Source organism: Cynocephalus volans, chromosome 2, assembly GCF_027409185.1.
Source record: "Cynocephalus volans isolate mCynVol1 chromosome 2, mCynVol1.pri, whole genome shotgun sequence".
NCBI lineage: Eukaryota > Metazoa > Chordata > Mammalia > Dermoptera > Cynocephalidae > Cynocephalus > Cynocephalus volans.
Genome location: NC_084461.1, coordinates 167488659 through 167515433, shown reverse-complemented (window position 1 = coordinate 167515433; position 26775 = coordinate 167488659). Strand labels below are relative to the sequence as shown.

Sequence of the window (26775 nt, the reverse complement as noted above, 5' to 3'; positions counted from 1 at the left end):
CATTCAAAATATTCTGCTTTCTGTCAAGTTGGTCTATCCATATTCTTAAAATATATGCATTTCTGTTTTTGCACCTTCACATAAGCCAATCTGTCTGGTCTCAGTACCTTCTCTGTGTCTTTACTGCCTGTCTGAGGCCTACTCTTTCTTCTGTCCCCGTTTTCCATGACTGTCTCCCCAGCACACATCAAATTCTTTTCTGAACTCTGGAAGCATTCAGTGTTGGGGTGTGTGTGTGTGTCACTTATGTGTTTATTTATTTATTTACTTATTTGTTTGCATAAAACATGAAGACTATTTCTTATACCTTCTGACATACCAAGTTCTTAGGTAGTCTCTTGTACGTGTTAGGTACTGAGTTAACATTTGTTGAAAATGATGTGATCACCCCACACATATTTCTAGATGAATTAAAATTAGGAGACAGGGTGACTATTAGAGTTTGGCTAGCAGGCCCAAAGAAAAGAAAAGCTGTTAAAATTATAGAGAAAAGCAAAGGAATTATTAGTGAGGATAAAGATTACTAGGGGATAGGGACAGAATGACAGTCAGGAAGGGACATACAGAAGTGGTCACTTTGTAACTGTTAAAGTGTGTTTACATGTTTTATGTTCTCTTCTTTATGTATATAATTTTTGTATTAGAGTTTTTTAAAACTTTCAGAAATATGTACTTAATTTTCTGTTTGGTTCTGCATAACCTTTTTTTTTTTTTTGTCTAAGACAGTGCTTCTCAACCAGAGGTGATTTCCTCCCCAGGAGATATTTGGCAATGTCTAGAGACATTTTTGGTTTTTACAAGAAGAGAGGTGCTAGTGCGTAGAGGCCAGGGATGCTGCTAAACATCCTACGATGCACAAGGTAGTCCCCAAAAATGAAGAATCAGGTCCCAAATGTCAGTAGCGCTGAGGTGGAGGAAAGGTAGAGTCAGAATAGTCCCTCGAAGCTGGAGTACTGTTTTGAACTAGACCTGCGTTATGTTGTCGTCCTGGGCCTCTCCTCTGTAGCGCTCTGGTTTTCTTTCTTGTTCTTGAGGATGAGAATAGGAAGTCATTCATTCATTCATTTTGTTCTTCTATTTTCCTGATATTTATAGATCTTAAAGCACTAATATCACCTAGTGAAGGGGTAGGGAAGTGACAGGAGTTAATGATATTATTTATAGGTCATCTTTTTGGTAGCTTGTGCTTGAAATATTGTGACCTTGATAATGCTTTACTTTCAGGGTGAAAACCAAAACAGCTGCCAAATATGGCCTGTCAGCACAGCCCCGCCTTGTGGACATCATCGCTGCAGTCCCTCCTCAGTATCGAAAGGTGTTGGTCCCCAAATTAAAGTCAAAACCCATCAGAACTGCCAGTGGGGTAAGTGATTTAACCCATGAAATATTGATACAGTGTGTATCTATTGGGCCCCACATCTCTACCTACATGTAATAATACCCAGGTAATGAGGTGGAACTGGGGAGTTCAGACATTATGATATGTGCTGGAGTGGAGACATGCGGAATGCTAGGAGGGCCAAGAGTGCTCTCTTGCTTAAAAAATGATTGAAAACTACTGCATGTTGCTTCCCTGGCCCACTTCCCCTGTCTTCTTAGCTCACCTCACTCTTGTTCAGTACGGTTGTTAGTTCCCCAGGAAGGCTTCCCTGACTCCCCTGGTCAGAGCCTCTTGCTTTCTTTGGACACAGCCCTAGTGCTCTTACCATTGTTGTTTTGAAATAGCCTGTTTCTCTATGTCTTTCTCCCTTTTAAGTGGTGAGGTTTCAGAGGGCACAGGCAATGTATTATACTCGTACTTCAGTAGTCTCAGGGCCCACCGAGCTCTGGGCAGCACAGAACCTGGTCTGTGCAGTAGTAGGCACTCAATAAAAGATTGATGAATTGGACTGATCTCATCAGTGGTATAGGTGGTTGTATCTCATTTTAAATAAAAACACTTATTTGAAAATCTAAGTTTTTAATTTGGATTTTTAAATGAGATTTCTTGTAAAATTATTTATTTTGAGGTTTCTCTTAATCACTGTTTAATGATTTTAATTTTAATAATTTTTATTATGAAAAATAATCACAGACTTATGGAAAAGTTGAAAGTACAGTATGAAAAAATTGTTTCCCATGGTAAGTTACAAAGCTGATGCTTTTGAATGCTTCAGTGTATATTTCCACCAAACTTGGACATCTACATCACTACAATACAGCCGTTAAAACCAAGAAAATAGCACTGATACATTGGATACATTACTGTCATCCAATCCTCAGGCCTCATTCAAGTTTCACCAGCTGTTTAAATAATGTCTGACACGACCCAGTTCAGAGTCACGTGAGGCATTTATTGTCACAACTCTTCAGTCTGGACACTTCCTCTGTCTTTCCTTGATTTAACACTTTTGAAGATTTTGTAGCATATCCCTCTACGTAGGTCAATCACATATTTCCCCATGATTAGATTGAGGCTGTGAGTCTTTGGCAGGACCATCACAGAAGTGATCCTGTGTTCTTATTGTCTCCTGTCTGGTGGTGCATAGTTTCCATTTGTCCTATCACTGATATTGTTCATTTTGATCAAGGTGATGTCTATTAGACTTCTCTTTAAAGTTATTCCTTTCCACTTTGTAATTAAGTGTTGTGTGGAAAGGTACTTTGAGACTAGGTATAACATCCTGCTCCTCATCAAACTTCCAGTTTACTCATTCAGCTGATGAACGAATTAATGTTTCCTATTTGGTGGGTTATAATCTGTTACTATCGTTATTTATTTTGATGCACAAATTATCCTAGGTTTGACCAGTGGGAACCCTTTCAAGCTGGTTTTTGTGTCTTTTTGAAATGTTCCCATCATCCTTTGAGCAGTGTCTTTCAGGCACAATATAATGTTCCAGGCTCATTTGTTGCCCCAGCCCTGGAATCAGCCATTTCTCCAAGGAGCCTTGGTCTCTTTTAGTGGAGAAGAGTATTTAGAAACAAAGATCTGAGTGCTAGGTATGTTCACTGCTATTAGGGTGTTGGTGCTCCCAGACCTTCTCAGTGGATCAAAGTAGGATATGTATATGTGTATCTACATACATACATGCACACATATATACATAACATATTTTGGTTTATATTTCTATATCAGTCTATCTATATTGAAAACTGTGAGTTCACAAAAAATACCTTCAAAGTTCATTCTGATTCTCTCCCTTCGCATATTTACAACTTTCTTCTCTGACAGTAAGAAACCTGGCTTGCATTAGCTTTAATGTGTTCCCTATTTGACCAACCATCTCAGATGTAACCAATCTTGTATCTCTGCCACCACCTTCTTTTTCAAGCAGATACCCCACTTAGGCTCTGCCGGACCCCTCTAAGAATGTTTTGCACACAGACTCTGAGACAGTCTAGCTCCTAGCTTAATAGTCCCTGCTGTAAATATCATGATTTAGTGTATCCATGAGGAGTTTGAGTTACAAAGTTAGGTTTATAGGGGCTGGTGAGTTAGCTCAGTTGGTTAGAGCATGATGCTGATAACAGCAAGGTCCAAAGTTTGATTCCTGTCCTGGCCAGCTGCCAAAAACAAAAATAAAGTTAGGTTTATATATATAATTTTATAGAATTGCATAATTTATTTCTTGGAGGCTGTTTTAATAAAACAATAAATCAGAGAGAATAAGAATCATGGTGGCTTTAAAAATTATTTATTTTGCACTTAATTTATTGCAATATATAGTACAAACACATACATACAATTCATATGCACATTTAAAAAATTATTAATGTTGAATAGAGATCACCCTTGTACCCTGCTTAAGAAAGACAGTGTTACCAATACCTTATAAGCCCCTTGGGTGCTTCTCTGATTGCATTCCTCTCTCTCCCTCTGAGGGAGAACCACCCTCCAGAATTTTGTATTAATCTATAATAGTTTTTTATTAATCTTTTATAGATTGCTGTTGTGGCTGTGATGTGCAAACCCCACAGGTGTCCACACATCAGTTTTACAGGAAATATATGTGTGTAAGTATGATGATTTTGATAAGTTGTGTGTGTGTTTTAATTGAACTAGTAAGTCCCCTAGAACCCTTGATCAGTACATACTGGTAACTTTAAAACTTTGATTTAATAGATTTATAGTTTAGTTCTTTGAAACAAGCAACCATTGATAGGATATTTCAATGCTTTAAAAATGAAACATATAAAGATTTTCATTTGTTGTGATATACAATAAAAAAATACCTAGGTTATGGAACTCAAAGCAGTAGGCATTGTTAATGTGATAAATGAAACATGGAAATATGAGCTGCCTAAATTCCAAATGTCAGAAATTTAAAATGAATTTGGATTAGAAAAGCATCAAAATAGAAAATTATCTTTGTAAGTAATCTTCAGGTTTCCCAAACTTAGATATTTTGAAGAATTAGTAGAAGAGTATGAATAATTCTAGGTAGGAAGATAAAACGGGAGTTCTTCTTGAGTGTGGTTACCAAGACAGCACTGTAAGTATCGATCAAAACTTAGGAAAACTTAATTCCTGTTATTTGCCCATAAAAGCTTAAACCTCTAAAATAATAATGACTGCAGTACTTTGAAAATTAACGTAATGGTATTCCTTTACATATCTATCACATCTACTTGTTGGTAGAAAATACGTTATTTGCAGGTACTGCAAAGGTAGATTCTTTTAATTTGAAAATGAAGCTCATCCAATATTAGGATTTTGTGGAGACTACAGATACTTAAACTAGATTGTTGAATTCAATTCCGTATCTTTGGTTTTTTGCTCTATTGGCAGATACTGCCCTGGTGGACCTGACTCAGATTTTGAATATTCAACCCAGTCTTATACTGGATATGAGGTAAAGTAATTGGAGGTTGTCCTGATGAAGTGTTATATCATACTTTACCCATAGTGTGGCTTTTTAAAAATTTTTAGTTTTTGTTTTTTTCCAGATTATAAAAGCTGTTCATTTACCAAATATTTGTTCCGTATCTACTAGCACCAAATATTGTTCTAGTCATTGGAGAAATACGTATGTAAGCACTTCTCAACATATTCCAAACACTGTTCTAAGTGCATTACAGCTTTAAACTTTACAGCAATTTTTGAAAATAGACACTATTATTATCCCAATTTATGGATGAGGAAACTGAGGTATAGAAGGCTTAAACAGCTGACCCAGAGATACACTGTTAGTAGGTGACAACCAGGTTTCGAACTCTATTCTCCTCACCACTACATTGTACTGTCTCTTTAGCAGTGAAAAAATTGTCAAGATCCCTTGTCTTGTGGAATTTGCATTCTAATAATGGAAGGTAGACAATAAAGAAACAAACAAGAAAAATATCAGGTACTAGTAAATGCTAAGCAGAGAAATAAAATCAGGTAAGGTGATGATACCTGGAGATACTTTAGCTATGGTGACTAGGAAAGGACTCTCTGGGAAGCCGATATTTGAGCTAAGTCATGAATGACAAGAAGGAGCTGGTCATAAGAATATCAGGAATGTGGAGCACAGTGGTTGAGGGAAAGCATGAAGTTGGAGAGATAGAGGAGGTTAGGGGTTTGTAAGGCAGGGCGAGGAGTTTGGATTATATATAGGTATCATGAGAAGCCGTTAGAGTTAAAAGCAGGGGAATGATACAATCTGATTTAGGTTTTTAGAGATCATTTTGACAGCCAAGTGGAGAAGGAATTAGAATATGGGCAAGAGTGGAGCAGGAACCCAGTGAGCAGCTTCTGAAGGAGTTACCTCTTCAGAAGAGGTCAGACAGCAGCAAACTATATGACTTTTTCTTCTCATGTATGTTTTTCATTTTTTTCCTGTTTTCCATTGTTCAAATTTCTAAAAAATACAAAAGGAATTATTCAGTGAAAAGGCTTCCTCTTATTCTTATGCCCTAGCCACCTTTTTCTGCTCCTCCCCCCAGCAGACAATCAGCCTTATCTGTTTCCTCTACATCTTTCACAGATGTTTTATGGGTATATAAGCATATACATATTCTTTATTCATATAAAGTAGCGTATCATAATACTGTTCTGTACCTTACTTTTTTCATTTAACAGTATGTCTTAGAGAACATTTTATATCAGAACATTGTTTCATGGCTGTGGAGTATTGCATTGTATGACAATGTATAAAGGCTATCTGTTAAACCATTACAAACTATGTTGTATTTAAGAACCTTATTTAAAGATTATTTTACTACATCACTGTTTTGAATATGTATGCATATATATGTCTATGAGTAGTAGAACACTTTGGTGGTCTGAGAGATTCCACATGTGTTTACCCAAATGACAGATAAGATCCAGGGAGACACCCTGCTGTAGAGATGCTTATAACAGGGGGATGGAGACTGGCCAGGTGCTATTCAGGATCAATAGCATTTTGAACCCCAAAGACTGAGAAAGGAAGTAATGGTACAAGCCAGGTTTTTAGTATTCAAAGCCATAGAGAATTTTAATTTAAATACAACTTTTTTGGAACTACTTTTTATTTTTAATTTGATGTGGACGTTACAAAATATTTTCTTTTTTTCTTAGCCAACCTCCATGCGAGCTATCCGTGCTAGATATGACCCTTATCTACAGACAAGACACCGAATAGAACAGGTAAATTTTTAAAAAGCATTTTTTTAAGTTAGATTTTTATACTTAGTAAGAAGTTATTGTTGCTTGATTTGGATTGAACTTGAAATAAGAACTAAAAGAATGTTTTTCTCCTTTATAAGTTTTCGATATCCATCTCCAGAGGGAGACTATTTTTCAATGCCTAGCAAAGTGAAAACTCTACTTTCTTTAGAGACTGTACTATTTTCTTATTATGTAAGGGTTTTTATATTCTCTAAATTTCTTTCAATTTGTAGTATGAAATTTATGGAAAAAAGGTATGTGAATGTTCTGAAACAATAGGTGGATGGGTTGAATTTTAGCTTCCATGAGCCAGATCAAGAAGTAATATGACTGATTTGCTGGATGGGAATAGGGAATTGACTGCAAAGAGGTGTAAGAAGCTTTTGGGGTGTTATGGAATCCTTCTGTATCATGATCGTGGTGGTGCTTACATAACTATGAACATTTATCAAAACTCATCCATTAAATTAACACTTAAAATTACTGGATTTTATTGTACAGGTTGAGTATCCCTTATTCAAAATGCTTGGGACCAGAAGTGTTCAGGATTTTTTTCACATTTTGGAATATTTGCAGAATATATACTGGTTGAGCATCCCTAATCCATAAATTTGAAGTTCAAAATGCTCCAATGAGCATTTCCTTTGAGCATCATGCCTGCACTCAAAAAAAGTCTTAGTCTATTTTCTGTCACTTAGAATACCTGAAGCTGGATAATTTATAAAGAAAGGAAATTTATTTCTCACAGTTTTGGAGGCTGGGAAGTCCAAGGGCATGGTTCGGCATCTGGTGAGAGCCTTCTTGGTGCGAATTCTCTGCAGAGTCCTGAGGCAGTGCAGGGAGCAAGAGCATGCTTACGTGCTAGCTCAGGTGTCCCTTCCTCTTCTTGTAAAGCCACCAGTTTCACTCCCTTGATAATCCATTAATCCATGAGTGGAGCATAGCCCTTATGATTCAATCACTTTTTAAAGGCCCCATCTCTCAATACTGCCACACTGGGGATTAAGTTTCAACATGAGTTTTGGAGGGGACATTCAAACCATAGGGAAAACTTTCAGATTTTGGATCATTTCGAATTTCAGATTTTCAGATTAGAATGCTCAACCTGTATGTAAATTATACCTCAGTGTAGCTAACTGAAAACAAATACTGTATAAATGAACTTGCACTGTTCAAGACGTTTGAACATTAAAACAGATTTTCTTTGTTTACATGTTTATTTTAAACTTGTCCAATTTTAAAAATGTAAGCACTGTCTGTAGTTGTTACAGTAACATATGGCAGGGTAAATACAGAATCTAAAATACAGAGTAATACATAAAATAGTTAATAAGTTGCTTCTATGTTTATTTAACTGTGTGTTAGTGAATACCATTCAGTTCTGATTTTTACTTCATGGTCACCCAAGCATATGTGGAACAGAATTGTCAGCAGTAGCAGAGGACCCCACTTGGGGGAGCCTGCGTAATTTGGAAAAGCATGTTCTAAACTGACCTTTGCTTTGATTTCTTTTTCAACCGTGATATTTAATTCATTTAAAATGTAAAACTATGTTTCAATAGAGTGTGAAATGTTTGTGTTTATCAAAAAGGACCATGTGTTTTAAAAGACTTAAGAAACTGACACAGAGTGATGATTCTTTTCTTAACTATAAATACACTGGAAACACCTGAGTAACTTCTCCAAAACATGTTCCAAACCTTTGAAGGTTCTGATTAAGTCTAGTTAAGATAGTTTGGAAAAGCTACTGGATGATTTTGATGTGTATCCCTTGTAAACAATCGTAAATGTAAAAATATTCTTTTAGTGTAGATATATGAGTATATATACATATATAATATATTTTTTTGTATAAATTATTGTTTGCCTTTTTCAGAAGCGAGTATTAAAAAGGTGCCTTTTTGTCCATATTAAGTATTGACATCCTTTACATAGTATGTAAATTCTTGTTCTAAATTTACTTTACTTGACCTTATTTTTTTTTCAAACCTAAAATATGGCAACAAATCTAAATAACTGTTTTTAATAATTAGGGTCTTGGCTTATTGTAGTTGACAGAATGAAAGATCTGTACCATTCTGTTCCCTAGTAGAGAAGACATAATATTTCATTTTTTATCATTCAGACTTCCATCCACCTTTTTTTCCAGGAGACAAGCTTGAGCTGCCACCTGTGCTCAGAATGTTCACTCACTTTTAAACTGCTGTCTTGATTTTCCTTTCTAAACTAGTGTTTTTTTCTTCCATTGTATCAAGTCCTGATTATACTGTGTAATCATAAACACGTCTTTTTTGTTCCCAAGGCTTACCAAAAGTCTGGCATAAAATACATGATCAATAAATATTTGTTATTTTTCATATTGTATTATACATGTTTTTACTGCTTCCTAGTTTATATTCTTCGTGTTTTTAAATTTTTACTTATGTCTGTAAGGGTTGAATTCAAGAAGCTTCTTGTTATTTTTAATTCTCACTCTGCCTCATTTGAACTGTAATTTTTATTTTTTTAGACAAGTCTTTTACAGAATTAGCTAAATATGTTTAATTGCTTCTCATTTTTAAGCTATACTGATGAAAACACTGCAAAATAAAATTAGAAATTTGCAATACCCTCTTAGGGTAGTTGTCTACACTGTATCTTCTAATGCTCATGAATTTATATGTCTTTCAGTTAAAACAACTTGGTCACAGTGTGGATAAAGTGGAGTTTATTGTGATGGGTGGTACGTTTATGGCTCTTCCAGAAGAATACAGAGATTATTTTATTCGAAATTTACATGATGCCTTATCAGGACATACTTCCAACAATATTTACGAGGCAGTCAAGTAAGAAATCCTTATTTTATTGTATTCTCCAAAGTGGTTGTAAGGTTATCCTCCTAGCAGCAGCCTAGGAGAATTCCTTCTGCTCTACATGCACATTCTTATTTCTTGTAGTCTCTGTTGCTTTGTGGGAAAAGACTATTTTCATTTAAATAATCCTTTTTTAAAAAGAGCAAATATGGTCTGTTGACATGTTCTCAAATAGAGATATTCACAAAATGTGGTGAACATCTTTTCAGCCTTAACCTGGTTTAAACTACAGGAGTAGTTTAGATTGGGCCAGTTGGGTTTTCAGCCCACCCAAGAAGAGGACTGGGGGTACTCTTTACTGGAAACATTTAGCTACCATAAAATCAACAAAACAAGTGACTATTATATAAAAACAACTTAATGGTAACTGTTATTTAGTAACTATTAAATAATTTCTGTTTGTGAATGGGACCTGTCTTAATCCATTTTGTGATGCTAGAATAGAATCCCTGAGACTGGGTAGTTTATAATGAACAGAAATTTATTGGCTCACAGTTCTGAAGGCTGAGAAGTCCAATATCAAGGTGCCAGCATTTGGTGAGGGCTTCCTTCTGTGTCATCACGTGGCAGAAGGTGAGAGGGTAAGAGAGGAGAAAGAGAGCTTACACCATCATTTTCCAGTGGCATTAATCTCACCCATGAGGGCTCTGCCTAATTACCTCTCAGAGATCCTACCTTTTAATATTCATAGAATGGCAATTAAATTTCAACATGTTTTGGAGGGGACAAATATTTAAACCATAGCAGGATTATTTACTCATTCTGAATTCTAGTTGGCAAAGCAAAAGAGAATTATGTGTTCTTTTGATACCTCATATCTCAATTTTTAGCATGAAGAATACTAAGGTTTCATATATAGTTCAGTGATTTAAGAAGTAAAAGTCTTAAAATAGTTTTTTTTTTTTTTTTCAGAAGTATCAGAAACACCTGGATAGTTACTTGTGTACTATTTCTTTTATTTGCTGCATGTTTCTTGAGGGCCCACTAGGTGCTATGCACTGTTTTAGGCACTGGGAACAACATGATGCCCTCATGGTGCTTACATTCTGCTAGTTTGACAGTTTACAAAGTAAGTGCTATGATGGAAGCAGAGTGTTGTGACAGAGAATAAATGAAGCAGTTCTATGAGGGTACTTCATAAATTTCGTAAAAAAATGGAATTAAAATATGACTCTTTCCATGAACTTGTTAAAGACCCCTCATATTTCAGCTGAGACCTGAAGCATAGGAGGAGTCAGTCAGGCCAAGAACAGAAAAGATAAGATAAAGGCACTGAGATGGGAAACAGCGGGGGGAACAGAAAGGAAGCCAGTGTGGTTAGATCCCGGTAAACAAGGGAGAGTGTCCTGACATGAGGTTGCAGTGTTAGGTAAGAGCCAGATTATACATGCTTTTGAGGAGTTGAAATTTTATTTGAAGTGCAGTAGGAAGCAGGTGAATGGTTTTAAGCAGGGGAGTGATATGTTCTGGTTGATAGGTAAGGTCCTCTGGCTACTGCCTGGCTAATGGATCAGAGGGCACAAGCGTGAAAGTGAGAGACCATCTAGGAGACCATCTGGTATGTCCATCCTAGCCCAGATGAGGGTGGTGGCAGTGGTGATGACCAGGTTGGGAGTAAGAGAGGGAGGAATCAAGCTTGACACCCAATTTTGGCTGTAGGAAATGGTCAGAGGGTAGTGTTATTACTAAGATGGAAAAGACAGGGAAGAGCCAGTTTGTGGGAGAAAATCAAGAGTTTTACTTTGAGTATGTTAAGTTTGAAATGCCTATGATACATACAAGTAGAGATGTCAGGTAGGCTATAAATATAGGAGAAATCTGGGCTGACTATACAAAATTGGAGAGTATCAGCTCATAGATGATGTTGACACCGGTGTGAATGGTTTAGATTACCTGGTGGAGAGTTTCAGATCTCCGAGATACTAAGTGAAAAAGCAATTTTTAGAACAGTTCTTATAGTATGATCCTATCATTTCTGTGTACACACACATATATATGCATGTATATATGTATAGGCACACAAGGATACTTCAAAAAGTTTGTGGAAAATAGAATTAAAAGGAAATATGAATATTTCTGTGAACTTTTTGAAGACCTCTTGTGTGTGTGGAGAGAAAGAGAACGATGGTCATCATAGGCCTTATGTTGCTGAGGAGGAGGGGACATGGGAAGGAGCAGTAAAAGAGGATGTTTACGTTTGCCCTGTACAATGTGCTAGGCATGTGATAGTGCTTTATTCACTTATTTAATACTCACAGTAAGTCTTTGAGTATTAAGATTGTCCCTGTTTTATAGGTGCCAAAACTAAGGCACAGAGAAATTAAGCAACTTGCCCGAGGTCTCACAGGCAGTTGGTGGGGAATGGGTATTTAAGCCCCAAGCAGCTTTGCATTCAGAACCTGAACTTTGCTATAATGTTAGAAACTGTGCTGGGTATAAAAATTTGACTGTGTGTGAGTCTGTGTGCATACGTGCATATGTGTGTGTACCTCATTAGAGCTTGGAAATATTGGAAAGAATGTGGTCTTTTTTTTCTCGTGCCCCTTCCCCTACCAGCTTCAGGCTTTTCTCTGGCTTCTCTTTTATATCAGGAGAGGGGGAAGTCATATAGCTGATTATAAGGCTGTTCAAACAGTGCCACCTCTTAGAGAGTTTTTTGTGTGGTGATAAGTACTGACCTAGGTAGAGCTCCCTCTTAGAATTGGGGATAAGGACATCTTTTTTTGCCCTTCGCACTTCTCCTGTCCCCTTAACTTCCTTTGTTTTCCTGTGGGCTTGTCAAAATGAAAATGAAGAGGCTTTTTCATAAGTTTCAACAAGTATCAAGGGTAGCTCAAGGGGCCTGTGTAAAGGGTGTGGCGGTTGGGAGAGTATGTGTGGAGAGCAACTACTTTTGTTTGATTCACTCTGAGGAATGTGACAGGTGGATTCTGCATCCATGAATCTATAGACTTTGAGAAGGTGATCTCTTCCCTACTACAGGGGCTGAGTAGCAGGATGAGAGAAATGGCAACAGTATTTTTACTGCTCATTCAAAACCTCGATCATTCATGAGTGAGTCATGCTTAGTAAAATGCTGAAGTCTTCAATCTTTAGAGGAGTAATGATGTAATCCAACTCATTTCTCTTAGTAATACTGAAAAAAAATCAAACTATATCTTAGATGAAATGTAATTTGAGGAAAAACAACCTTAATTAGTTCAAAGCTCCAAGACATTGGAATGGCAGCAGTAACTCACAGGGTTACTCACTAAACTACATTCAGCTCTGAAAATTCACCAGCAGGGTGATCTGTCAAGACTGTGACATTTTTCAACCCAAGCCCATGTACTTGGATACTTTTTTCTTAGTGCAGTGTTCTTGTGCTGAGACCTTGCATGTTAAGTGGAATTGAGCTATAAATGTCTTAGACTTGCCCCTCTCCCCCCAAAAAATTTGCACAAAGCTTTTCACAGTCTGCTTTTGGGTCCCCTGGGTCAAGTGAATCAGACCAGCTGAGATCTGTATAATGAATTTTTAGGATGCAGCTAGTTTCACATTTCATCAGTTGAAACTTCAAAATTTTTGCTTTATTCTTGGTGTGAAGTTTTACCTTTATTTTTGCAGAAATGTTCCACTGCCTAGTAGTGTTTGAATGTTAAGTCATCTGTTGTTGGGGTGGAAATGGGGTTTTGTATTACAGCTGGCTAGCTGCGGATAGGATGTGTCTGTAGAGGAAGCCCTTTGGAGAAGAGAGCCTCTTTCTTTAATGGACTATTCAAAGCCAGCGTTGTTTTGTTTCTGTTCTTGGACTTAACCTGAAGAGAGCAACAGACAGATAAAAATTTATATATGATTGCAGTTTTCATTGCACACATCTCATGAATGGCTCTTTAGTAATAAAAGTTCAGTCTGGGAGCCATTAAAACACCCGCAAACATCACACTGAATTCTGCCAACTCACTCTTTACACGTTCTGTTCTTTTCTCCTGATCTCTATAATTTTATGAAGTCCTCTGAAAAAAGCTGATTTGTGGCATATTGTTTGCTTTGTTGAGGTAAATTTTTACTACAAACTCCGTATAATAGAGTTGGTATTTGTTTCTAGGGAAACTATTATTTGAAGAAATCTTAGTCTGGTTTGTACCATAGAACTAGAAACAGAAAATTATTTTCAAATGTTAGCATCATTGTCAGATAAAGAGTAGCCCAAAGAAACTGTTTTTGACATAATGTGTTCTCTTCAGAATTTTTGGATTTTACCTTAATGTTCTCTGTGTTGTCTTGCACAGAGGGTGATTGGGTTACCTAGTGTGGCCCACCTCTCACATTTAAAGTGATGAACTTCATGTTTATTTTACTATTAGTTGATGTTAGTTGTTTTTCCTTGCTAACTACACAGATGTAACACCAAATTTCATTAGCTTAAAGATTGATTTTATGTTAGGTTAAAAATTATATGTGTCAGATTGAGTCAATGATGTTTAAGGTTAAAAGTCTTTGTTCAAATTAGAGGTAAGCTTTATTATTAGTTCAGGTATCCTTGCTTTGTTATTGCATGTCTAACCTGATCAAAGCGTTGCCTCTTACTTAAAAGATTAGGAACTAGGGTAAAGAAAAGCCCCAACAAGGTGAGCCTGGTTATTATTTGTGGCATGTTAGTAGTGAGCAGTGTGACATCCTTGCGAATGGATGGATGGAAAAATTGGAAAGCTAAGTGAAGAGAGGTCAAGGACAGAGCAGGTACAGTTTCTGTGAAGGCTCGTTAAGTCAGGCAAAGTGCTAATCCCTCATTACTATCAGCTAGACTGCGACTCTTCAGTTGTCTCCAGAGAGCAACAATTACTGATGACTGTCATCCTATCACAGTCATAGTTGTGGAGATGAAAAGGACCGGCAGTGGCATCTGAGTCACCCATTCACCAGAATGCAAATGTTTCCAAATAACTCAGAACAACCTTTTAAAATAGTTTTATTCCTTTTTAATCAGCTTTGCCCAGAAGCAGTTTCACATTTAATCTTTAATGCTTCTTCACTGTTTTCACAAGATGCAATTTAAAAGGATAGTTACCCATCAAGATGTAGGTGAGTCATACTTTCTCCCTGTGGAACCTTTAATGCATTTCCATTTCTTCCTCTTTTCCCCCGCGTTGGTGACTTTAAATTTTCCAACTATGTCCTTATGTGTCTTAGAAAAGCTAGAGTGCTAGGTACTGCTGGGTACCAGGCCCAGAAATCAATTTCATAGACTTGCAGAGCTATGAAGGATGCAAAAGCAACATACAGAGGCCCGAAAGTGACTGTCTCTTGACTTGCTGCCCTGGGTCTTATTTCTGGCAGGACTCAGAACCTCCTGTACTTCTGTGCTTTGACTCTGATACTCTCTACCTCTCACTTTCTATATTAACCACTTTACTTCCTCCCTTGGTCACCCAGATTTTTGTAGATGGTGACCAAGATCCTTGAGATTGGCTAGCCAATCTGCAATACAATCTCAGTCATCTTAAAAGAGATATAGTTGTTTTTCTTTTAGCATTTTATTTGAAACAAACAAAAATTAAACAATTTTCTAGTGAGCATCCACATACCCGTCACCTAGATTCTAACATACTTGCTTTATCACGTATCTGTCTGTTCTGTCCATTTATCAGTCTCTCTCTCTCATTTATTTTTTTTTGACACATTTCAAAGTGAGTTGCTTTAGTACACTTCTCCCCAGATACTTCATCATGCATATCATTAACTAGCATTCACTCTGTGGTGGTTTCCTTTTGAAGTAAATTTATATACAATGAAATGCACAGATCTGAAGTACATCATTTGATTAGTTTTGACAAATGCATATACCTGTGCAAGAAAACCCTGTGAAGATACAGAACATTGTCATTGTCCCAGAAAGTTGCCTCATGCCCCTTCCCAGTAAATCCTCACCTGCACCTCACAGAGACTTTCTTCTAATTTTTTTTTCCATCATACTTTACTTTTGCCTGTTATAGAACTTCATATAAATGGAAGCATATAGCATATACTCTGTGTAAGGCTTTCTTCACTGAGCATAATATTTTGAGATTCATCAGTATTGTTGGGTGTTCAGTTGTTGGTATACTTTTAGTGCTGAGCAGTATTCCATTGTAGGCATAGACAGCAGTTTGTTTATCCATTCTTCTGTTGATGAACGTCTGGACTGTTTCCAGTTTGCAGCTATTATGAATAAAATTTCAATGAACATTCTTGTATGAGTCTTTTTGTGGATATATGTATTTATTCCTCTTGGGTCTCCTTAGGAGTAGAGTTGCTGGATATGTTTAGCTTTATAAGAAATGGCTAGCCATTTTTCCAAGTTGGTTTTGTACTATTTGTACTCCCACCAATAATGTGTGAGCATTAGGTTGTTCCACATTCTCACCAACATGGTTTGTCAGTTCTTTTAATTTTAGCCGTCCTGGTGGGTGTATGTATAATGGTATCTTCTTGTGGTTTTAATATGCATTTTCCTGATGAGTAACGACATTGAGCACTTTGTATATGCTTATGCTATTCAAATATATTTCCTCTGGGATGTGTCTGTTAAAGTCTTTTGCCCATTTTTTATTGGGTTATGTATGCCAGTCCTTTCTCAGATCTATATTTTGCAAATATGAAAACCCAGTCTATGGCTTGACTATTCATTATATTAATGATATCTTTGAGCAGAAGTTTTTAATTTTGATGAAGTCTAATTTACTGATTTTTTCTTTCATGGTTATTGTTTTTTGTATTATCTCTAATGAACTGTTTTGTGTTCCCAAGGCACAAGATAATCTCCCGTGTTGTCTCCTAGTTATAGTTTTAGCTTTCATATTTAGGTTTACGATCCATCTTGAATTAACTTTTATGTGTAGTATAAGGTAGGAGTCAAGGCTGTTTTTTTCCCCATGTGGATATCTGGTTGTTTCTACATCATTTCTTTAAAAGCTTCCCTTTCTCATTTGGATTGTATCGTGCCTTTGTTAAAAAATCAAATGACTATAAATGTGGGGCTAAGCTCTCTTCTGTTCCATTGATCTGTTTTTCACTCGTTATACCAGCACCACACTGTTTTGATTACTGTAGCTTTTTAGTATATCGATTGCTTTAGGTCTTCTAGGTCCTTTGCATTTCTTTTTTTTTTACTGGGCAGGGAGCAACTGGCCAGTATAAGGTAGGTCCTTTTCATTTCTGTGTAAAATTTACAACTAGCTGGTCAATTTCAATTAAAAAGTGTGATGGAGTTGGGAATGTGTTAAAACTATAGAACAATTTGGAGAGAAATGACAATATACTGAGTCTTTCTATTTATGAACATAGTCTATCTCCTTATTTACTTAGGTCTTTTTAAATTTCTCTTGGCAGTCTTCAGTGTAGAGATTTTGTAAGCCTATAAAATTTTTTTCCATAATATTTTTATGTTTGTTGATGCTAAATAGTAAATGAATTTTTTTAAAGTTACATTTTCAAATTGTTTGCGGCTAATGTATAGATTATACAGTTGATTTTTGTATATTAACCTTATATCATAAGACCTTACTAAATTCACTACTTAGTTTTGAAAGTTATTTTTGTAAGTCTATTAGAATTTTTTTTATAAACAATCATGTTATCTACAAATATGGTGAGTCTTACTTTTTCCTTTTGGATCTGTGTGCTTTTCTTTCTCATTGCAATGGCTAGGATGTTCAGTACAGTGTCAAATGAAGTTGCAAGAATGGGCCTCTGTGTGTGTCTTGTTCCCAGTGACACAGGGAACATGTTTTTTAATATTAAGTGCAGTGTTGCTTGTGGGCTTTTTGTAGATACCTTTATTAGATTGAAGAAGTTTGTTATAGAGGTTTTATCATGAGAGGTTTTATCATTAACTATTTGTCTAATGCTTTCTCTGCATCTATAAAATGATCACATGATTTTCTATCTTTATTGTGATAATATGGATTATCTTATTGATTTTTGAATGTTAGACTAACCTTGCATTCTTAGGATAAATTCTATTTGGTCATAATATGTCATCTTTTTTATATATCACTGGATTCAACTTGTTAATGCTTTGTAAAGGATTTTTTGTGTCTATGGTCATAACTGATGGTGGTCTGTAATTTCTTTCTTTTGCAATTTCTTTGTCAAATTTTGGCATTAGTGTTTTGCTGGCCTTGCAAAACAAGTAAGAAAACCTTCCCTCCTATTTTCTGAAAGAATCCATGTAAAACGAATATCATTTCTTTCATAAATATTTGCTAGAATTCACCAGTGAAACTATCCAGGGCTAGAGTTTTCTTTGTGGGAGGGTGTTAGATGATTAATTCAATTCCTTTAATAGATATAGGGCTGTTCAGATTTTCTATTTCATCTGTGTCCATTTTAGTAAGTTATATTTTTCAAGGAATTTGTCTGTTTTGTCTACATTGTCAAACTTTTTTGTATTCAGTTGTTCATAATATTCCCTATTATGCTTTTGATACTGTGGGGTCCTTGCAATCACCTTTCTTTCAACCCTGATGTTGATAATCCATGCTCTCTCTCTTTTTTTTTTTTTTTTTTCCCTTAAGTACACTAGGTATTTTCTTATCAATTTTGTTGTTCTTTTCAGGGAATTAACTTTTAGTTCTGTATATTTCATTCACTTCATTGATTTCTGTTTTTTATTTTTATTCTCTTTCTTCAGTTTTACATTGCTCTTCTTTTTCTAGTGACTTAAGGTGTAGAAGCTTTGACGTCGTTTTAGACCTTTTTTCTTTTCTTTTCTTTATTTTAATTTATCACTATACAGTGTAGTTGATTTTTGTGTCCCTTTACCAATTCCTCCTTCCCCCGCTCTTTCCCCCCCTTTTTTCTTTGTAAGCACTGCATTAGCTGAATCCCACACATTTTGATATGTTTTATTTTAATTATTATTCAGTCCAAAATATTTTCTGTTACCCTTTATAGTTCTTCTTTGATCCGTGGATTGTATAGAAATGGGTTGTTTAATTACCAAATTTCCAAACAATGAGGGTTTTTTTTTGATATTTTACTGAATTTCTCATTTAATTGCATTTTGGTCAGATAGCCTATTCTGTACAATTTTAGTGGTTTTTTAAATTTATTGATATTTGTTTTATGATCCAGCATATGTGGTCTCTCTTGGTCAACATACTGTGTGTATTTGAAAAAAAGGTGTATTCTGCAGTTGTTGGGTGTAATGTTCTATAAACGTCAGTTAAGTCACAGTGGTTGATGGTGTTGTTCAGATGGTCTTTGGGGATTTTTTTGTTGTTGTTCTTGTCTAGTATCAGTTGCTGAGAGACAGGAATATTAAAGTCTCCAACTATGCTTGAAGAATGATCTGTTTCTCACTTTAGTTACATGAATTTTTACTTAATATGTTTTGAAGGTCTGTTATTAGGTGCATACACATTTATGACTGCTATGTTTTCCTGATATATGAGCTTTTTATCATTATGAAATTACTTTTTTTATCACTTTTTTTATAAGAAATGCTTTTTGTATCCCTGGTCTTGAAGTTTCCTTTATTTGATGTTAATTTTGCCATTACAACCTCATGTAATACTTAATGTTTGCCCTTTATATTTCTTTTCCATCCATATATGTCTTTATATTGAAAGTGGGTTTCTTGTAGACAAGAAGTTGGGTAGTTGGGTCTTTTTTTTTTAAATCTGTTTTGAGAATGTCTGCTTTCAATTGGAGTGTTTAGTCTGTTAATATTTGATGTAATTATTGATACATCTGTCTGTGTTAATGGTTGGATTTATGTCTATCAGTTTAATCACCCCCTCACTTTGGTTTTCAGTAGCCAAGAATAATAGTTTTAATAAATACTATTTTTGTCTAATTCTGTATAGTGTATCTTTTTCTGTATCCTTTAATTGAGAACGTCATCATAAGAGAAAGAGAGAGGATCCCTTGTCTAGTGCAATGTTTTAAGGACAGAAGGTACATAGTGAATGTTAAATGAATGCAGTGGAAAGAGTTGTACAGTAAGAATCAGGAGACAGCTTCCAGACTCATTTGTTTTTATTTTGCATTATTACCTGGCTTAAGCCACTTATTTGTTCTCTGCTTTAGTTTCATCATCTATAAAAATGAGGAGGTAGGACTAGATTATCTCTAAAATTGCTTCTTTTTCTGACATCTGTGATTTGAAGATTTCTAATGGAGTGAGAATTTTTATCTAAAAGATATGTTCAGAAGTTATTTTTCATGTAGCAGTCACTTTCTGACAATGACAACTTTTCTATAATACTTTTACGTATATAATGCTTACATTTCAATGTGGATATAATTTTAAAAGAATGAAATATCTGGGGTTTTTTTTCTTTTCTATTAATAGTGTGTTGCTGTTGGTTTTTCAGCTGTCTGATTGGAACTAACCCTAAATGATAGGGTTCTTGTCAGCTGTGGAAAGAATCAAAACCCAAATATTATGAGTTGTTTTTGTACATCTTAAAACTTGTTGACTAGTGTGATAGTGCACAAGGTTCCATGATTAGTTTCTAAGCTACTGTGCCACCAAGTTAATTTTTCGTGGGTAGTACTCATTTAAAAATCAAAATTCTTTTTTTTTTTACCTTTTTTTTTATTGAAACATAATCAATTATATATATATATATTTGTGGGGCACAGAATTGAATATCAATACATGTGTACAACATGTGGTAATCAAATCAGAATAATTAGTATACTCACATTTATAAAACATAGTCAATCTTTGTGTCCTTTAACTCATTTCTCACTAACCCCATTCTTCCCCACCCTTTCCCACCTCTAATAACCACTGTTCTCTTCTTATTTTTTTTTTCCTTAAAGTTCAATGTATTATTGTGATTCTTTCTTTGTTTCTTTGTTTCTTTTTTTTTTTCTTTCTTTATTTTAGCTCCCACTTATGAGTGAGGACATGTGGTATTTCTCTTTCTGTGCCTGGCTTTTTTCACTTAACATAATTTTCTTTAGGTTTTGTTGCTGTGAATGGCAGAATTTCATTCTTTTTTATGGCAGAGTAGTATTCCATTGAGTACATATACCACATTTTTCTTATCTAGTGGTCTGTTGATGGACATTTAGGTTGATTCCAACTTTTGACTACTGTAAATAAAGCTGTGATAAACACGGGAGTGCAGGTATCCCTTCAACGTGATGATTTCCATTCCTTTGGGTATATTCCCAGCAGTGGGATTGCTGGATCGTATGGCACTGCTATCTGTAGTTGTTTGAGGACTCTCCATACTGTTTTCCATAATGGCTGCACTAATTTACAGTTCCACCAACAGTGTAGGAGGATTCTCCTTTCTCTGTATCCTTGCCAGCATTTGTTATTCTCTTTTTGATAATAGCCAGTCTAAGTGGGGTGATTTGCTATCTCAATGTGGTTTTGTAAAAATCAAAATTCCATTCCTCTCTTTCCTCAGTTTGTGTTGGGCAGAGCACTATTATTTTATAGACCCTCTTGACTTAACCACTAATATCCAGGAAGCAAACTTGACCACCATCTCAAAAGGGGAAGGGGATACTTTTAAATCCTCAAACACAACAGACATTTAACTCAGTCATTCTTAAGTCTAGAATATCACTAACACAATATTATGCAGAACATCAAATTTTATTGAGGAATTTTCCAGATATAAGTACAACAACAACAAAAAATGTCTTCTGTAGTGCTACTACTGAGGAATTACACCAGTAACTCCAGATATTATTGGCATTCCAAACAAATCTTTGACTGTCCAAAGAAGTTTATAAATTATACTGACTCATTTTGGGATTGTAGATACAGAAGAGAATTTGTACATCATGACTAATGAAAATTCATATTTCATCTATGTACCATTATTTACTTTGTAATTTGGTTTGAGCAGGTTGAGTTGAGGTTGCAGGATGTCCATGTGGGACATGCCTTTCAGGAACTTGAGCCTAGAGATCTTGTGAGATTTCCAACAGGACTGAACTAAGGCATGTCTAGTTGTAGTAATGATAGAGGTTTTGAAGTAGGAACTGCAGCAGATTGATAGTAATGAGAGGTGCTGTCTTTGATGCCACAGCCTTCCTGGAGTGAATCAAAAGGTAGTTTCAAGAAGATAATAAAGAGATTTTAAAATCAGTGTGGTGTATTCCATCAGTGCCCCCCCCCTCCCCCTGGCTGGGGCCCTAAGTGCAAGGAGACTAAGTAATATTAGGTATTATTTTTATAGGTCACTTTCTTCTTTCCAGAAATAGAAGGAGGCCTCCCAAGAAATATTTTATATCCATTTATATTTCTGCCACTTCTAGGTTTTTGTTCTGTAGTGGTTCTTGGTTTTTTCTGTGTGTCTTACCCTGCAGCTAGATTGTTGAGCATCTCTGGAACGAGAACTGTTGTATTTTTACCTTCTATAGAATACCTGGCCTAGTGCTAGGCATCTTCTAGGGCTGACTATTTGCAAGAGGAAAGATAACCAATTAGGACTACCTAGGGGCTGCTGTGGGAGTAAAGAGAGACCTCCTGTGTCCCCAGTTATGCCTAGTTTTATTCATTCATTTTTCAAATTCATATTTTTTTTAAATGACATAGAGTGTTTTGTGCTGAAGCCCTTAAGCAATTAACCTCTAAACGTTTTTGAGCCTACTGCCTTCTAGGAGCTTCTTTTCTAGATGAAGAGACAGACATATCCACAGATAACAAGGCAAACCATTATATGTACAAGGTGCTGTGGGAATGAGAGCACAGAGTTCGCACTGAGGGTGCTCTGGAAGATGCCATGGGAGGAGAAGTGTACTTGACCTACTTTTTTTGAGGCTGGGTAGCATTTGGCTTTTGTCTGATTTTAAATTCTCAGATTATTGTCCCTATTCTCCACCCACCAATTGGAAAAAATTCTGTCAGCTTAAATAATTGGCTTAAGTTATGCTTCTTAGAGAACATCAGCATCTTTTATAGTTGGTGCCGTTCCTGTGGCATACAGAAAAGCGTAGGATTCAACATAGCCCCACAGTGGTGTGCTGCACAGGCTTACTTAAGACAATCCTGTAATACCACAAAAAGAGCTGTGGAATTGGGATCATAAGACCCAGGTACAAATCCTGGCTTTGTCTCTTAGAACTTGATACAGTTCTTGTATGCCCTAGAATGTAAGGAGTGAGTGGCCCCAGAAGGTACGGGAGCTGACTAGGCACTGAAGGAAAGACATACTTCATAGGAGGGCTGTCTGAAGGGTACAAGGGATCATGGCACACTATGAAACATCAGCTCAGGTTAATGGAAAGCCTGTATGTGTGTGTTTGCCTATTAAAGAAGTTATATCTATATCTTTGCATCTCTGTTAAATGAAGAGGCAGATATAATGAGATATGACTATATATAGCATTAAAAAAAAAACCCTAATAAAAATACAGTGGGCTTATAGGAAAGATGTCCTTATACTCTGTTCTCTAGGAAAATCTTTCATTGTTTTTGTTCAAATTTGATAAGAATTTCTGCTTAATGCTTTTCAGGTGAAAATAAAATTCTGAAAAGAGGACAGTGTTGTAAAAGCCTTTTATAAATATAAAATATTGACTTTTTAAAACTTGAGTTTTTTCTTCCTTGATTTCTGCTCTTGCAAAAGGTAATGACATTTTCCCCCCAGAGGAAAGACATTTTTGAAATGGAGTTAAATTATTATTTGGAAATAAGGTTTGCTTCTGTGTCCTACACTATTTTCTGACTATTTATGAAGAGACCTTATCATCCTTGCAGCTGCTTTCTTTCTGTGTCCTCAGTTGGGCCTTTGATGATCTGTGCAAGAGAAAGGTTAGCTGGTAAATTTTCTCTCTCCTCTGGACAAATTTCTGTTCCTGCTATTGCCTGCCCTCTAGTTGATCCCAGTGATGCAAACTACTGTTATGCCACCAGGCTTTACGGTATTGCCTTTAAGAAATACTGTAGGCTTTTAAAAATATCAGTGAATAGGAGGGTTTATGATACAATTTTGGAATGCGTGATTCTAGGATATTCTCATTTTTTTTTTTAAATAGACTCATTTAGAGCCTTTTGTCTTCTGTTTTTTTGTTTTTTTTTTTTCCAATTCTCTTTTGGTTTGCTTTCTTCATGATATATGAGCATTTATTTTAGTTAAAAAATGGTTTCCATCAAACTCAATAGTTGATTCTGGAGGAAGATGAGTTATGTTTGTACTGTGGTGTTATGTACTTCCTGTTGCTGCATTCCCTTTCTGTTTCTATTGTTTAAGGGAAGCTGAATGATTTAGTATCCTGTCTTAGGAAAGGTTTGATAAGATCATTTTTTCTGTCTTACAATTCATCTTTTGGTAACTTTTTTTAAATCAGTTTCCAGGATTTCAAAATTCTATTTATTTAATTTGTGTTTTGTTTTAACATTTACTTGTACATTTTTGTGGGCCACACTGTGTTGTTTGAATACATGCACATACTGCACAATGATTCACCTGGGAGATAGCATAGTTTTGTACCTGTTAGTCCACCCCTTTTCCTCCCCATCCCACTCCTCCCCTCCTGACCTCTGGTAACCATTATTCTACTGTATACTTCTATTGAGAACCACTTTTTTTTGTTTTTTTTTTTAGATTCCACATATGAGTGTGATTGTGTGGTATTTGTCTTTCTGTCCCTGACTTACTTCACTTAACATGATGGTTTCCAGTTCCATTTATGTTGCTGCAAATGATGGGATATCATTTCTTTTTATAGCTGAGGTGTTCCATTGTGTATATATATACACCACAGTTTTTTAAATCTATTCCTCCATTGATGGGCATTTAGGTTGATTCCATCTCTTGGCTATTGTGAATAGCGTTGCCATGAACATGGGAGTGCAAGTGTCTTTTTGATATATTAATTTCATTTACTTTCAGTATATACCTAGCAGTGGGAGAGCTGGATCGTAAGGTAGCTCTATTTTTAGTTCTCTGAGGCACCTTCATAATGTTTTCCACAATGGCCGTACCAGTTTGCAGTCCTACCTACAATGTAGAAGGGTTCCCTTTTCTCCACATCCTCACCAGCATTTTTATTTTCTGTCTTGTTGATAATAGCCATTCTAACTGGGACAAGATAATATTTCGTGGTTTTAATTTTCACTTTCCTAATGGTTAATGATGCTGGACATTTTTTCATGTGCTTATTGGCCATATGTATGTCTTCTTTTGAGAAATGTCTCTTCAGGTCTTTCGCCCATTTTTTAATTGGGTTATTTGTGGTTTTCTTGCTGTTGAGTTGTTTGAGTTCCTTATATATTCTGGATATTAGCCCCTTGTCTGATGTGTAGTTTTCAAACACTATCCCATTCTATAGGTTGTCTTTTTACTTTGTTGATAAGGTTCCTTGCTGTGCAGAAGCTTTTTAGTTTGATGTAGTCCCATTTGTGTATTTTTGCTTTAGTTGCCTGTGCCTTTGTGGCCATATTCAAAAAGGTGCCGCCCACTCTCATTTCATGTAGCATTTCCCTGATGTTTTCTTCTAGTAGTTTCATAGTTCTGAGTCTTAAATTTAGGTCTTTCATACATTTTGAGTTGACTTTTGTATATGGTGAGAGATAGGGGTCTAGTTTCAGTCTTTTGCATGTGGATATTTAGTTTTCCCTGCACTATTTATTGAAGAGGCTGTCCTTTCTCCACTTTATATTCTTGGCACCTTTTCCAAAAATCTGTTGGCTGTAAGTGCATAGGTTTGTTTCTGGGCTCTCTGTTCTGTTCCATTGGTCTATTTGTGTATTTTTATGCTTGTACCATGCTGTTTGGGTGACTATAACTTTATAGTATATTTTGAAGTCAGGAAGTGTGATGCCTCCAACTTTGTTCTTTTTGTTCAAGATTACTTTAGCTATACAAGGTATTCTGTGGTTCCATACAAATGTTAAGATCATTTGTTTCTATTTCTGTGAAGAATACCATTGGTATTTTGATAGGGATTGCATTGAACGTGTAGATTGCTTTGGGTAATATGGACATTTTGATGATGTTAGTTCTTCCAGCTGATGAACATGGGATATCTTTCCATTTATTTGTGTCCTTTTCAGTTTTTTTTTTTTTTACCATTGTTTTATAGTTTTCATTGTAGAAGTCTTTCACCTCCTCAGTTAAGTTTACTCTTAGGTATTTTGTTTTTGGGGTAGCTACTGTGAATGGGATTACTTTCTTGATTTCTTCTGCAGTTATTTCATTATTGGCTGTTGATTTTTCTGTGTTGATTTCGTATACTGCCACTATACTGAATTCATTTATTCTAGTAATTTGGGGGGCATGTCTTTAGGGTTTTCTATGTATATGATGATTTCATCCACAAATAGGAATTGTTTGACTTCCTGCTTTCCAATTTGGATTCCCTTTTGGCTTTCTTTTTGCTTTATTGCTCTGGCTAGAACTATGTTGACTGTTACAGTACTATGTTGAATAAGAGTGGGGAAAGTGGGCAACCTTGTCTTGTTCCAGATCTTAGAGGAAAAGCCTCTAAATTTGTCCATTCAGTGTGATATTAGCTGCAGGTTTGTCATATATGGCCTTTATTATGTTGAGGAACACTCCTTCTATGCCTGGTTTGTTGAGTGTTTTTATCACATGGAAGAGTATTGGATTTTATCAAGTGTTTTTTCTGCATCTATTGAAATGATAATATATTTTTTCCTTCATTCTGCTGAGTGTATCATGTATCATGTTTACAGATTTGCATATGTCAAACCATCCTTGTATCCCTGGGATGAATCCTGCTTGATCATGGTGAATGATCTTTTTCATATGTTGTTAGATTCTGTTTGCTTGTATTTTGTTGAGGATCTTTGCATCTGTGTTCATTAGGGTTATTAGTCTGTAGTTTTCTTTTTTTGTTGTTTCCTTTTCCAGTTTTGGTATGTGGTTAATGTTGGCCTTGTAGAATGAGTTTGGAAGTATTTCCGACTCTTTAATTTTTTGGAAGAGTTTGAAAACAGTTGGTATTAGTTCTTCTTTAAATGTTTGATAGAATTCAGCAGTAAAGCCATCTGGTCCTGGGCTTTTCTTTGTTGGGAGTCTTCTTATCACTGCTTCAGTCTCACTACTTGTTATTGGTCTGTTTAGGTTTTTTAATTCTTCATGATTCAAACTTGGTAGGTTGTATGTGTCCAGGAATTTATCCATTTCTTCTAAGTTTTACAGTTTGTTCACATATAGTTTTTCTTAGTAGTCTCTTATTTATGATCCTTTGTATTTCTGTGGTATCAGTTGTTATGTCTCCTTTTTCATTTCTGATTTTATTTATTTCAGTCTTTTTTTTCTTCAGTTTAATCAAAGATTTATCTATTTTGTTTATCTTTCTGAAATATCAAACCTTTGTTTCATTGATATTTTTAATTATTTTTTA

General features: G+C 35.7%; 1 protein-coding gene across 1 annotated transcript in view; it reads left to right on the top strand.

Annotated features, from left to right (window-relative positions):
• Positions 1-26775, top strand: part of ELP3 (elongator acetyltransferase complex subunit 3) — a 100885-nt gene that overhangs the window by 3580 nt on the left and 70530 nt on the right. Inside the window, exons 3-7 of the mRNA XM_063086152.1 lie at positions 1225-1363; positions 3926-3996; positions 4772-4835; positions 6524-6592; positions 9284-9438. Coding sequence (XP_062942222.1) covers positions 1225-1363; positions 3926-3996; positions 4772-4835; positions 6524-6592; positions 9284-9438 — 498 coding nt within the window. The remainder of the gene's footprint in view (positions 1-1224; positions 1364-3925; positions 3997-4771; positions 4836-6523; positions 6593-9283; positions 9439-26775) is intronic.